We start from the raw sequence: 13,298 nt of genomic DNA, 5'->3' as shown, positions 1-13,298 counted from the left end.
GCCCTCTCCAAAGATGTCTGTATCTCCACGCCCTAGTGTCATAATTGTGTGATTGGACTGTGAAATTAAGTAAATGCTGACGTTGAGGACAATTGTGCCAGTGTTCAATATGGATGATCTAGGGCTTTGGTTCGAAGAATGGCTGGCGACCTTTTGGGCTTGTTCGTTCGGCGGGTGGAGTAAGAAGTGAACAATGGGGTAAGGGCATGAGAATAAGTAAATCTTTAAGCTCAAGAAAATCAAAAGACAATTTTCACACGGGGAGAAGCACTCGTAAGAATGTTGGAAGACGATGTGTAGTTGTAGTTACTTGGCATTGAGTACAAACAAAAGTGTGTCTAAGAAGCGCTACACCCTAGCAACGTGGGGAGTTGTTGATTTCAGACATCGTATCGTCAACTGTTTCACAGCATAAAGCTAGATTGGAACGAACATGAGTAGTCAACCGGTATGGAACGTTGGTTGTTCTTCAAAGATAAGAGCTGCACCGGTAGGGTTCACGAGGCTATCAGATGTGAGGTTCGGAACCGCATGCCGTTTTCAAGTTTATAGTAGCCTACAATCCTTTGTATTGGTTTCTTTCTGAGCTTCTTGTCGAGTTACCGACTTTCAGCTCTTGGGTTGACCCAACATAGCATCATTTGGACATGTAGGTAGGTAGGTAGGTAGATATATTTAACGTCCGGCAGGGAGCAAGCTTTCGCTTGCTCCCGCGACCTCCCATGGGGTATTGGGACGTGCAGTGCTATGGTTTCTATAATACAAAGATCTTTCTCCACAGATTGCAGTTCATGCATTCGTAAATGCGAGGGCTGAGTAGCCAGTTGATGACGGCTGTCTCCGACGTGTGAGCCGGCCATCATGGGGGTGAGGGTCCCGGGGGGTCCCGGGGGGTCCAGGTGTGTGGTGATTGGCGGGTGCCAAAAGACTTTGTTGAGGAAACAAATGAAGGAGTTACCTCGTGCAGACCCGCGAGTAGAAGCTTGTGAGCTCCAGTAGTTCAACAAACTGCTTGGGGTCCAGGCTGCGAAGGTAGGCGACTGCCTCTGTCCTGTCGGTTGGAGGTGTCGGGGGGCGTTTTGGCCAGTGTCGGAAAGACCTCTGGGTTTTGTGGCAGAGAGCGAGGTGCTCTGGTGACTTTCGGCGGCCGCATGAGCAGTCGAGTTTGGCGTCTTCGTGGTTGAACTTGCGGTGGTACCAGTCGAAGTCGCCATGCGACGAGCGGAGGGCAAGCCAGCGGTGGAGCGCTGGTCGTCGGGGTTCGAGTTCCGGCGGTGAATCAATCTCGTAGGTGTCTGACCAGCGTCGGTACCACTGGGAGAGTTTTTGAGAGACCGTGTCCCACCAGCGCAAGCGAGCCTCGTTCCGAAGTTCCCGGAAGATGGATCGGATCCCGCTAATCGTGGGTTCGGCTTCCATCCCTATAGCACTACCGCGTAGCGCGCCTTCACCGGCTAAGGTGTCAGCAGCTTCGTTCCCTTCTATCCCAGTGTGCCCAGGGGCCCATCGGAGACTGATATTGTGCTGTTCCATAGCCCGGTGGCAGGCTAAAAATGCCCATTGCGAGGAGTTCGAGGCATTCCCCCTAATACACCAGATAACGGATGTGCTATCAATACAGATCCAGATTTTCGACCTAGGCGGAGCTACCGCGATTGCCCGTTCGAGCCCTCGCCAGGCTCCGATTGCTTCGGCGTCGAAAACATGAGAGCGTGAGTTGATAGCGCCAGCGCCAGTGTCGATTTGATTTGGACATGTCATTAAGCGGGAGTCGCATTAAGTTCTTTCAGAACATTTTTTTTGTGCCCCTGAGATAAAGACCTTGTCCGTCACTTCGTCGAAAATTGGTGGGGTGTTTGTTTAGCTTTGGATGTACAGAGCCTATGAACTGGGAGACAATGGAAGCCACAAACACAGTTGTGGTTTCTCCGGGTCGATTCGATTGATGCCCATGCAGCACCGGTAGCTATGCAATTTGGCAATCCTACATGCACGCGGCCAGCTCGCTGTTGGTGAGCGTTTCACCCACCGAAGTATCTTTGGGAGCACTTTCGAATGTCACATCCATGGCACGACGAAGGTGGGTGAATACGACGCTATCGAACCGACTGTGAAGGGAAGTGCTTGGATTAACTCGTTTAAGAGATATGTTTTGGATCCAACTGATCCTTGGCCCACTGGTTTTAGGGTTGGTGACCAGTGGCTTGTGACTGAGGGGTGAAATTTCATCTTGTCTCGGGATTGAAACCTATAAATGAGAATCAATCTTTTGGAACAGAACGTATTAGATATCGCAAAACTTCTTGCTCTCTTCAAGCATAATCTTGGCGTGATCCCACTTTCCATGGTGTCCTTCTTGACTCAACTATTCCTACTATACAACGGCATCTTTGGATTTTGACTTGACTTCGATGCCTGCCTCAAATTCTGGACACTATCACCTCGGAACCTCGAAATTTAAATCCGCGTTGTTCGGCAAATGAACTTGCGATCCCCCCCCCCAGCGATCTCAACCCACTCGATCTCTTATCTGTAGTCTCAAACATTGGTAACTTGCCCACCACTCAGATGAGCCAATTCAAACTTGTGTGATGATTTTTATGAAATGACCTTCCCGCGAAATGGCCAAGGTTTCACAGCTGCTTGACGATACTGAGTAGGACTATTACACTCCATGGTTATCATCGGGATAATGTGTGACTAAAAAGTGGACTCTGTACTCTTGATCATGCAGTTAGTGCTATTACCGGCCAGCGTTTGAAGCAAAAAAGAACATTTGATTAACAACTCCAGCAATAGGGAGGGAAAGACGCAAGGAAGAGAGGAAGAGGAGGAACAAAGGGGTGGGTCCCTCCCCGCTCCGCGCTTGGCAAACAATGCAAACAGTGCCAACAGAACAAACAATCACCGCACCAAGTGTGCACAAGCCTTGCGCTGCATACGCTCTTTAGGCCAGTAGTTGCACGAAAGCTGAAAAATTGCAGATTCAATCCAGAACTTGCCCGTCAAGTTTCGTAAAAGACCGTCAAAAATTAGTGTGGACATCGTTGTCACAACCGGCTGAAGACGATTCGGGCCGAATGTGGAATTTACCCGCAATTCCTCCGTCACTTTCCAACGGGCAATTTTGCTCCGGCATGGGGGTCAACACTCGGCTAAATAAGAACTGAGAGGCTAAAGAGGTCAAAGAGGTGAGCATACCCTTCCTTAATCAATTTCGTATTCTTCGTTTTTCCCTCTCCCTCATTAACATCCAAAATGGCTCGAGTACTTGAAGGGAAATTCGGCATTGTCACTGGCGGATCGCGGGGTAAATCATGGCCTTCCCCGCATACCACGAGATTCAGCTAACGCGCCATCTACACAGGAATTGGCGAAGCAATTGCCCGCAATCTGGCCTCAAAAGGCTGCTCACTACTTCTGAACTTCACTTCGGAGTCTTCGCGCGCCCCCACTGAAGCGTTGTGCTCCTTCTTAGCCACAAGCCACAACATCAAGTGTGAGAGCGTGCAAGCCGATCTGAGCACGCCCGCCGAAGCCGTGACAGCCATCATCGGTGCTGCACAAGAACAGTTCAGTACCGATGGAAAACTTCAGATCGACATCCTGATCAATAATGCCGGCGTATCGCAAGATCGGAACCTGAACGATGCCACCAAGGGCCCTATTGAGGCCGAGCACTTCAACTGGCATTACGCGATCAATGTCCTCGCCCCGCTTCTACTCACACAGGCATGCGCCCCCTTCCTCCCAACCGACCGAAGCGGTCGTATCGTGAGCATTTCCAGTGTATCCTCGTCGCTCGGGTTCGTAGGTCAGTCGATCTATGGCGGTACCAAGGCTGCTGTTGAGGCGATGACTCGCACCTGGGCACGTGAACTGGCAGACCGTGCGACTGTGAACGCTGTTAACCCCGGCCCGGTTGTTGGTGATATGTACTTTGCGACCGGAGAGCAGTTCTGGAAGGATATCCAAGGACACCAGGATAACACGCCTCTGAGCAAGTTGGATGTGCATAATCCGGACACTATGAGTCGCTTGACCGATGAGCAGAAGCGGTTGATCCAGGAGAAGATGGGTGGTCGTCGACCGGCTTTCACCAGTGAGGTTGCGGGCGTCGTTGGCATGCTGTGTACGCCTGATGGTCTTTGGTGCACTGGCAGTGTGGTCTGTGCCAACGGTGGCATGAAGATGGGACAATAGGAACAGGCGCAGGTGGCCGCCACTCTTAAGTGGTTTGTCATGAAAATTTGCTATATCAACCCGTTCATGTCCCAGTCACAAATGACTCCTTGATGAAATCATTTCTTGTTCTTCATTCTGTTTTTCGGTTTGTTTATGTCCTTGAATCCGTAATGTTTGGTGTTGAGAGGAATACCCTTCGTCTTGTCGATACTCTGAATAATATATCAGTGACTCAGGGTTATCCCAGGCAAGAAAGGTAGACAAACTAAAAGTTCTCCACGCGTCTTGATAAGTTTGGGTTCACATTTTATGACAGGCCTTCTCTCGAGGATCCATCTTGCTGAACGTTGTCGTCACATCTGGGATCGGCATGCTAAGGGTGGCCATTTTGTAAGTTCAAGGTTGCTATCTGCACTCAGCCGAAAGCGAGGTAATTCGAGAAACAAGAGATGTGAAGCTGACAACTTTGCAATCACCTCCGTTGACATGGTCCAGCCATGGGTCATCCATGGATGCCCAGGTGTGATTGATAACTTCATCACCACAGTTCTCAGCCTCCTACAACGCCCACGAACTCATCTTGTAGTGGATTCTGTGGAGTTAACAATATCAGATCAATCCCAATGCTCAGAAGGACACCATGGCGGTGGTCTTGGATCTGCACAGCCATGTAGATACCCCCCTAACATGACCAGCCGATGAGATTCCATTTGCATGTATTGGGCAATTTGATCAAGATTATCTGAATCCAGCGCACGACAAAATATTACGACTAACTTATCACGTGCCTAGATGAGCGTTCCTATGTTGTACATAATTTGAGATGTGGATTCGTAGGTGTGTTCACCTTTTTCCGAACAGATCCACCTACCAACTGTATTCCTGGAATACTTTGCCCTATCACCTGTCTCCATCTTGATAGAGACGAGAGCGCCATGCAGCCCGGCTGTTTACCCTTGTAAGCGCTAAGCTTCATGGGTGTTGGACCTCCAAAGTGTGACTCATCAACAATTCTATGGTGGTATCTGAAACCCCAGGGAAGCAACGACAAAAGAGAAGATCAAGACCCAAGAAGTTGGAACGAGTTGTCTGTTCTCTCACGCTAGAATCAAATCGCGTATCATCAGACTACTCAACCACGATGCCAGGATTCTCCTTCCCACCGGGCTTCACAATTCCCACCCCACGTCTTCAAATCAGCCCATTCAACCCCACCGACCCAGCCCACTGTACCTTCTTAGTCCAACTCTGGAACACTGAGGATTTCATCAGCTCCTGCGGAGACACCGGAGTCACCACACCAGAAAAGGCAGCATCATTCCTTGAAAACAGAGTCTTGAAAAGCTACGCCTACTATGGCTATGGCATGTTTCTAGTCTCGCGACAGACCGACGATGGCGTGAAGCCGGTCGGTGTTGTATCGCTGTTAAAGGGGATTCCACCAGACCCCCATTACCTTGCCCCCGATATCGGGTTTGCCATGTTACCCGAAGAAGGTCGGAAGGGGTATGCGACCGAGGCAGCGACGGCTCTTTTGGAGTATGTGAAAACGTGTCTTGGGGTAGACGCTGTGTTTGGATTCTGTTCACCTGCAAATCAACGCAGTCGGGGAACTTTGGAGAAACTTGGAATGGAGTTCAGGGGGGTCTGGCCGTTGCATATTCTTGGTGGAGAGGAGAGTGCTGTGTATGCTTTGCCAGGGATGAGTGAGGATTTGAGTATTTACAATCTTGACTGAAGTGAGGGCATGATTGTTCTGTAGGGGTAAATCACGCTTTGTGATTGATCTGTTCCAAGTAACTTTGCATAATTTTTTTTTTTGTTTTTGTAAATATCTCGCTAATTCCAAAGCTTACACCAACTGTTCATCATGGCATGTGGCTATTGGTTCGGTCACCATGGGATGATGGCTGCAAACCCTCTGAAGGGGGTTCACATTTCTCTTCAGCCCAGCGCCGAATTTCTTTAAAGGTCTTACTTCGATGTTAATGGTTGGAATCAATATAAGGCTCCGGATTCTGCATCTTCAGGGGAGATCCAGACTTGACCCAACACTGCAGTGTCGACCGTGCACATCTGCTTTTGAAGAACACCGAGGCAACATGGTTTGGGGGAAATAATCTAGTCGTATCACCCAAAGAGAATGACAAGAACACACACACGTCGTGGCGGACGACATAGTTATTGTTCGTGGAAGATCCTTCACCCTTCGCATGGTAGCAGTCATGATTATAGTAAAGTGACTGGTGAAGATTCTTGTCGGCGCTAGTATACCTTGTTCACGGTATCAGGCTGAGGTATTGACACTCGCCAGATTGCAGCCCCGTGTCCCCTACATGTCTCACACGTTTTGTCATCCCCTGAGTCTCCTGCTTGTGGTTGCATGGTCAACATGAGAATCCCCTCGCAGGGGGTTCAACTATAGAAGACGGTATCAAATGCATTGAGGTGGCTTCAGCATGTTTTCTCTGTTGACCCAGATAAGATCAGCACTGTTTGACTGCGGATGACCGTCGAGGAATGTGCATGATCCCCTTGCGGACGGGATCTACGGATTCTGTGCAGGCTCACACGAGATTCATCACACAAGTCTTTGAATGCTCAGTCAGAGAGTTTTGATCTTATTGCTGTATTTTATCTGTTACAGCCGACTGAGACCATCCCGCCCCCGAATGCTTGTCCCCCGCTAGCCACTCTGTTTATCAACTAAACGTTTCCCCAGTACCCCTTGCGGCATGAATCCTTGTCCATCCTCACCAAGGAATGGTGTGAGACGACCTCAAGCATTCTTGTCAAAAACCCCAAATGCTATTGAGTGGCAGCTTTGAGCTACATAATGTCAAGACGGGGGTTGGGATGTCTTCAGATATAAATAGAGACCCGCGATCGTACTCTCTCCAACGGACACAATCTCGAGGACTTACCCATCGTAACAGTACTTCTGAACGCGAAGAATCCTCCACACTTTGTCTTAATCTCCTTGATCACCTCTCCTCCAAGATGCGCTACGCCATCATCAACAGCCTCCTCTTTTTGGCAGTCTCGCCACTAGGCGTCGTGGCACGTCCCATTGACCCCAACGATCTGGCTGGTCAGTGGGATCCGAGTGGACAGTACCGAAAGGGTCAGTGGCAGCATGGTGTCTTCGTTGCGAACAACGGCGGTGACAGCAACAACCCAAACGGCCAGGTTGAGCAGAATAGCCAGTGGCGCAAGAACAACCAAAACGGCTGGACTGATGCCAACGGACAATGGCACACAGACCAGACGCTCCAGGAAAGCAACGCCTAGAATACTCTCAGCTCCCAGGACAACAAGTGCCACAGCTAGGGCAAGAGGACTACGGCTCTTGGCAGAACTACCCCACCAACGGACCAAGCTAGACTCAGCAGAAGGATACCAAGGGTACCACTGGCCAGCAGGAGTATCGGATACTCTCCCGTACATCAAGATTGAGATGTTTTGTTGATTTGGTCCCAGGGTCCTAAAATTAAAAGAGATGATATTGTATTGGTAATTTACTTGGCCCGAGGAAAGGCATGGTTAGAGGAAAGGGCACGAACTGGACACGCGTATCAATAAATTGGGTGATGACTTTCCAAGGTTACTGTAAATGATTGAATGACGGTTGCAGGAAAGTGGACAGAAAGAGATATACTTATATTGCAGTTATTTTTTTTGAGAACACCGCTCTCCGTAATTTATAGATAGGACAAGCTCTATCGGCTGCTCGCCATGTCTTTAGATGGCCAATTCATTTGAAAAGGTTTTTGTGGGCTTGTGTGAAAGTTCCTGGTGCTAGTCCAATTATGGTAGGACTTTCAAGTGAGAGCTTTCTAATTCAACTGATTTAAAAGTTCTTATTTTAATTGACTCAAAACTCAGAGATCGAGTGGAAAGGGACGATGTCGCTAGCGCAAAGAAGAGACAGGGAGCAAGTTCGAACCGAGCAAGTGAAACGGAGTTTGGTGTGCCATAATGTACCTCCTCACGGTTACCAGGTCCGATTTCTTTTGGCTGTCGTAGTTGCGGACTCTGACACTGGCATTGACGACCCGGTTACTCCCTCGAACCACCTTCATGATTTTGTCGAATACAACGTCCGCTATGCTAGGCATCTTGCGGAGACGCTGGAGCTGTTCTTGGATGTCTTCATCAACCTGGCGACATAGCCAGCTGGCTACAGTACGTGACCATTGCACCCATCTATAGAAGTGGTCTTGGCCTCTAGCTGGCCGGGGCACACTGCTGTTGACCAAGTGTTGCAGTCGGAGTTAGGCCAGTGCGTATCTCACGCGAAGAGCCCATCTTTCTGGGTCCTTTGAGTTGGGCTTCAGTCGAGGCACGTTCGTGATTATGACTTGGGTCAACTTTGGTAGGTTTGACCCTTGGGTGTCTGGTGCACCCCCGGCTGCACTATCGAGGAGGTCGATTTTTTTGTCGACCTTGTCATCTTTGGGATCGACATCTTCAGTATCAAGATCCTCAGTATCTGGATGGCCGAGTGGTTGGCCAGTGCTAATAATTTGGGGGCCTGGTTTGGTGTTACCGGCTCGATAGTCGGTACAGTTGTTTGTCGCCATCGCAAGTGGCGGATAGAGTATGATAGAAGAAAAATGGGTGTTCGTATCGAAGAGTTGATGAGTGATAGACTGGATAATGAAAAATGAAGATGAAAGAGAAAGGAAAGAGAAAAGAAAGAGAAGAAAGGATCGAGCTGCTTGATTGAAGCTTCTAAGCTACTAGTAATATCACAGCTATTACGTTCTCAGTATGACGCAAGATACCAACCATTTGAGAGATCGAAAGAGACACCGAAATTGAATTAATTGTCGCTTCTGCAGACGCCTCTTTTAACAATTTCGATTGTCTATCAGAGGTCAAGAAGGAGTAAATGCATTAGCACTATCTAAAGAAAGTCCATCTCAATATCCTCGGTCATTTGCTCAAGGTGTCCGGCAACCATAAGGTCCATGGATGGATCGGATCTAAGCTCAAACGCAAGTCGGTCCAAGCTGTACTCCATGCTAATACATACCTGTTCTAGTTGCGGATCTCCGGAGCAGGTAGAGAGCCACTCAGGAGTTGCGTTGCGGACATATACACTATCTGGGGTCTCGTCGATCATTTCAAATGCAGCCTCTTTGATTCGCTCTGCCTGATGGGAAAGTGAGATTAGCTCTTTGCGAACATTCTTCATACGATCTACTCCTTGACGTGCCGGATCGTTTCTCAAGATCTGAGCTTGGATCTCTAGACGGGCCTTGAAACTAAGGCACTCCTCTTTGTAGATTTTCTCCCAGGTTTTCGATTCGCTTGAAGCCAAAGACGACCTTTCATGTTCTGGGGCACCAAACGATATAGTCAGGGTCTCAAGTGGAGTTGATTCTGAGAGCTTACCACTCCTTCGGACTTGGCTTTTGGGGAAGGCAGATTGATTAGCGTTGAACCAAAACTCGAAAGTAATCCAGAATATCCGCAGGACCCGATAAAGTCCGTGTTGAAGCATTTGGACGATACAGAAGTCAATTCAATTGTCCGTTTGGTGTGTACTCGAAATAGGAGCATCGGCAGTATTTATGCAATGGTAATCGGCACTAGCTCGATTCGATTCAAAGAGCAAATGCAACCCCAACAAAGACTATTGTTCACTCCATGGAAGGAGTTTTCATTGATCCTACTGCGCGGCACAGAAGACCTACATCAACAAAGCGATATTAGCTTTGTTGCTTGATATGATGAAAGAAACTTCAACTCCCATATGGCATGGGTGGTTGGTCTATTTTTCGGCGCCTTTTTTTGAATTTCTGTCGGAAGAGTGAAAGATCAGAAGTCCGGGAGGAGGTTGGAAGCCCCTACACACTGTCCGATAAGACAACCAAGTAGTGTAAGACAGGTAAAGAGACACGTGAGGTCATCAGATAACAAACTCATTAGTGAATACGCTTTAATACAATCCAAACCCCAATGTCACGACATTCACTTGTGAAGCTGACAAGACTGAAAGAAGTTCTACCTCGGAATCCCTTTCCGTACCAGAGGAAACACGCTACACCGGCAACATTTCCTAGTAGCCTCCTCTTACTTTGAAGTGGCCCATTCGTTTTTCTATGCGCACTCTGGTCTTGCGTCACCTGGCGTTGAGTTACGATACTGTAGTTCCGAGATTGACGCCAGGGCTCAGCTGTCCTGCCACAAGGGTTTAAATGGTGCTCAGATGCAAGACAAGCTCTAAAATACAACTAGACTAATACGAGTCAACTGACTGTACCAAAACATACTGCTGACGTGGGATCCATTTTTCCCAATTATCTCCTCCTAGGAGGCAGATTGAATCCTCAAGGATGCGCAGCTATGTTCAACGAGAGCATAAATGTGATAGCGAGCCACGAACATAGAAAATGGCCTGCTTTTGTCTCTGGTGGCTTTGAGGAGCGCTATACCATCAGACGTTTCTGCCACCTGCCTGCACACTTGGGGTGATTGTTTTTGCCCTGTTTAACGTGGCGGAACAGGGGACCGAAGGCCTATGACCTCCTGGTTAGAGTGTGGAGTCGAAAAAAAGAAATGGACGGGCAGCGATTCGAACGCTGGACTTTTCGCATGCAAAGCGAACACTCTACCAACTGAGTTACGCGCCCAGTTGAGTTACACAAGTTGTCTTTTTTCTATACCTGACTAACAAAGATTTGCGAAAACACGTTCTAAGTGACTTGCCAATATAGGCTTGTGGAATTTGTTATTGTCGAGTCTCCCTCTTGTTTGTCCCGGGAGTAGAGGGAGAATCGAAAAAATAGGTAATCCCTATTAGCACTAGTATAGACTGAAACCTAATAGGGATTGCTTTTTTAGTATACTATTCTTAATAGAAGCGTAAATTGTTGAGATTCTGCAACTAACACGATGTGATTATGTGTTCATTTTACGGTATAGTAACGTAAAAGCTTTTGATAAAATACTTCGATGAAATTAAGCCTTTCACTTTTGGCTTTAGCGCTACGTTGTAAAAAACGATTGAGATAAGCCACTTGGGCTTTTACGAGCCTCCGCGAATTGAAACATTCAATGTGGCGGAAGAGACAGACTATTTTCCTTCTGGAGGAAGCGCCAAGTCGAAAAAAAAAGAAGTGGACGGGCAGCGATTCGAACGCTGGACTTTTCGCATGCAAAGCGAACACTCTACCAACTGAGTTACGCGCCCAATAGCGAATATTACTAATTATGGGGGTTTGGAATGATATTTCAAGTTCAAAATGGCCCATCGAGAGACAGTTTATGTTGTAGTTGAGCACAGGTTTTGCTCTGAGCGAGACAGTAGGCGTTGTACAAGCCCATTAGTTTTTGAAAAACTGGAGCGCGATCGAGATTTTCTAGCAACTCTTTCCACAAATGGCATCAATCCTTGGTTAGCTAGACTGGATCTAGTGTTATGGGCCTAGTCAAAGAGATGTATAAATTCACTACTTCGTCACTAAAAGCTATGCCGAAACCTTCTGTGACGGTCATTGGCGTTGGCATAGTTTCACACAATAACAATCAGCTACTAGTACTGAAAATTCGCATGGTTTTCTGTTTTACAACATCTGTCGAGCAAAAGATATATGTTGCAAAGCGGCGCCAGCTTCGAAATCGCAGCTACCCAGCGAAAGGAGATCAGAGTGAGGCCTAGATCTCACATGTCTGGGTAATCAGGACTGGAAACAACGAGGACCATCAGATATAGGAGAAGTAAAAAGCTCGAACATAATCAGAGCGATGTAAACCCGGAGTCCTGGTGAGAGTCCACGATTTCAGCAAGGTAGATGTATGAGCACACGCTGCCAAACTGGATGTAAGAAGAGGACCCCTGAGCAAACATCACCCTGGAAGCCCTTGAGAAGATGGGAAACAAATAGCTGACCTAACTATGGGCGCATTTTATCGGTGGAAAAGTATGTCCTCTGATGGCGCTTGATTTGGAGGTATATTTCTAACAAAATTTGTCTGGCTTGGCCAAATGAACAGATTTCAGGATTCAGCTGAGCCAATCGAGTTTTTGTGAGAGATTTTTGAAAAGAAACCTACCCCCTCGGTTTTCTTGTTTATTTATGTATAACGGAAAAAAATCCGTCGAAAAATAGGGGAACCTTGTTCTTTGCCGGGTTATCTTTATGCAGGTAAAACAGTATTCAATTGGATGGACGGGGAGAGAGAGAAGGTTAGAGTGGAAGGAAGACTATCTAGTTGGTCTATCCTACATGTGATGCCTGAGGCATCCAACAACTAAGGATCAGGGCTTAGCGATACCAAGATGCGGCGAGGCAAATTTACCATTCTATACATCATTGTATGACCCTTTAGAGATCCTTTCCCTCACTGCAAAATGCACGTTCCCATCCAGCTGTAAGTAGACGGGATATCAGCGTCCGGTCAACGTACTTCCATACCGAACAGATCCAGAGCGTTCTTGCCGCGCTATCCAGCGCCTGGAGCAGCGCTTAGCACAACTCTGGCAAGACGCTATGGACCTTCTGGCGGAGTTGGAGGTAGACGAAGAATATTTCAATGAGATCCCGGAGGTGGTAAAGCCAATTTGATAGGATTACATCGTTGACTTGGATCTTGTTCTACCTCCGAGATCCCGCGAAATTTAAATAATTAAGCAGTCATTCAATCCATCAAGCTCAACCTAGCTTTAGTTCATACCCTCTCGGCTGGAACCTGGGGATTGCCATAGTCATGGTCTGAGTAATTGTCGGAATTTCAAATGTTTATTTGCAGCAACTCTACGTATAACGGATCTTCAAAACTTCCCTGTAGGCACAGCGTGCTCCTTCATCCATTCGGTTAACTTGTCGAATCGGCGACATTTGTGGTGTGTCGAGAAATCTGCCTCGGCCCCTAGTGGCTTCGACTCATTCAACCTTAACAGCACGGGCGTCACATCCCCTGCACATATGAGATGAAGACGAAGGGTCTCGATACAATGGTCGACATGGATTCTTGAGATCTCTTGGGATGTCTGAAATCCCTCCGGTAGCACTTCGTAGGAATCCAGGTACGTGTACTGTCGAATCATGTTCTAATCCGAGAAACTAAAATCAGTCACCCAAATCAGATGCATAGGTAGGTGA

General features: G+C 47.7%; 6 protein-coding genes and 2 non-coding genes across 8 annotated transcripts; 3 read left to right on the top strand and 5 right to left on the bottom strand.

Annotated features, from left to right (window-relative positions):
• Nucleotides 1–954: 954 nt before the first annotated feature.
• Nucleotides 955–1,419, bottom strand: Pdw03_1576 (putative RNA-directed DNA polymerase from transposon X-element; the record flags this gene model as incomplete). Its single annotated transcript, XM_066099941.1, has 1 exon — nucleotides 955–1,419. The coding sequence occupies one exon, from the start codon at nucleotides 1,417–1,419 to the stop codon at nucleotides 955–957; it is 465 nt and encodes a 154-aa protein (XP_065957668.1).
• Nucleotides 1,420–3,258: 1,839 nt separating this feature from the next.
• Pdw03_1575 (3-oxoacyl-(Acyl-carrier-protein) reductase) lies at nucleotides 3,259–4,203 on the top strand (the record flags this gene model as incomplete). Its single annotated transcript, XM_014683160.1, has 2 exons — nucleotides 3,259–3,310; nucleotides 3,368–4,203. 2 exons carry the CDS (start codon nucleotides 3,259–3,261, stop codon nucleotides 4,201–4,203), a joined length of 888 nt encoding a protein of 295 aa, XP_014538646.1.
• Nucleotides 4,204–5,326: 1,123 nt separating this feature from the next.
• Nucleotides 5,327–5,923, top strand: Pdw03_1574 (Acyl-CoA N-acyltransferase; the record flags this gene model as incomplete). Its single annotated transcript, XM_014683161.1, has 1 exon — nucleotides 5,327–5,923. One exon carries the CDS (start codon nucleotides 5,327–5,329, stop codon nucleotides 5,921–5,923), a length of 597 nt encoding a protein of 198 aa, XP_014538647.1.
• Nucleotides 5,924–7,185: 1,262 nt separating this feature from the next.
• Pdw03_1573 (Cell wall/choline-binding repeat) lies at nucleotides 7,186–7,476 on the top strand (the record flags this gene model as incomplete). Its single annotated transcript, XM_014683162.1, has 1 exon — nucleotides 7,186–7,476. The coding sequence occupies one exon, from the start codon at nucleotides 7,186–7,188 to the stop codon at nucleotides 7,474–7,476; it is 291 nt and encodes a 96-aa protein (XP_014538648.1).
• A 983-nt stretch (nucleotides 7,477–8,459) lies between these two features.
• On the bottom strand, nucleotides 8,460–8,768 carry Pdw03_1572 (uncharacterized protein; the record flags this gene model as incomplete). The annotated part of the gene is made up of 1 exon (XM_014683163.1): nucleotides 8,460–8,768. The coding sequence occupies one exon, from the start codon at nucleotides 8,766–8,768 to the stop codon at nucleotides 8,460–8,462; it is 309 nt and encodes a 102-aa protein (XP_014538649.1).
• A 326-nt stretch (nucleotides 8,769–9,094) lies between these two features.
• Nucleotides 9,095–9,694, bottom strand: Pdw03_1571 (uncharacterized protein; the record flags this gene model as incomplete). Its single annotated transcript, XM_014683164.1, has 1 exon — nucleotides 9,095–9,694. The coding sequence occupies one exon, from the start codon at nucleotides 9,692–9,694 to the stop codon at nucleotides 9,095–9,097; it is 600 nt and encodes a 199-aa protein (XP_014538650.1).
• Nucleotides 9,695–10,753: 1,059 nt separating this feature from the next.
• Pdw03_tRNA159 lies at nucleotides 10,754–10,826 on the bottom strand. The gene has a single exon. It is a non-coding gene; the product is annotated as a tRNA-Ala (tRNA).
• Nucleotides 10,827–11,313: 487 nt separating this feature from the next.
• Pdw03_tRNA158 lies at nucleotides 11,314–11,386 on the bottom strand. Its single transcript has one exon. It is a non-coding gene; the product is annotated as a tRNA-Ala (tRNA).
• Nucleotides 11,387–13,298: the final 1,912 nt, after the last annotated feature.

The sequence above is a fragment of the Penicillium digitatum genome, chromosome 5, assembly GCF_016767815.1.
Source record: "Penicillium digitatum chromosome 5, complete sequence".
Lineage (NCBI taxonomy): Eukaryota > Fungi > Ascomycota > Eurotiomycetes > Eurotiales > Aspergillaceae > Penicillium > Penicillium digitatum.
The sequence above is the reverse complement of the archived record's forward strand: the minus strand, read 5'-3'. Positions and strand labels throughout refer to the sequence as shown.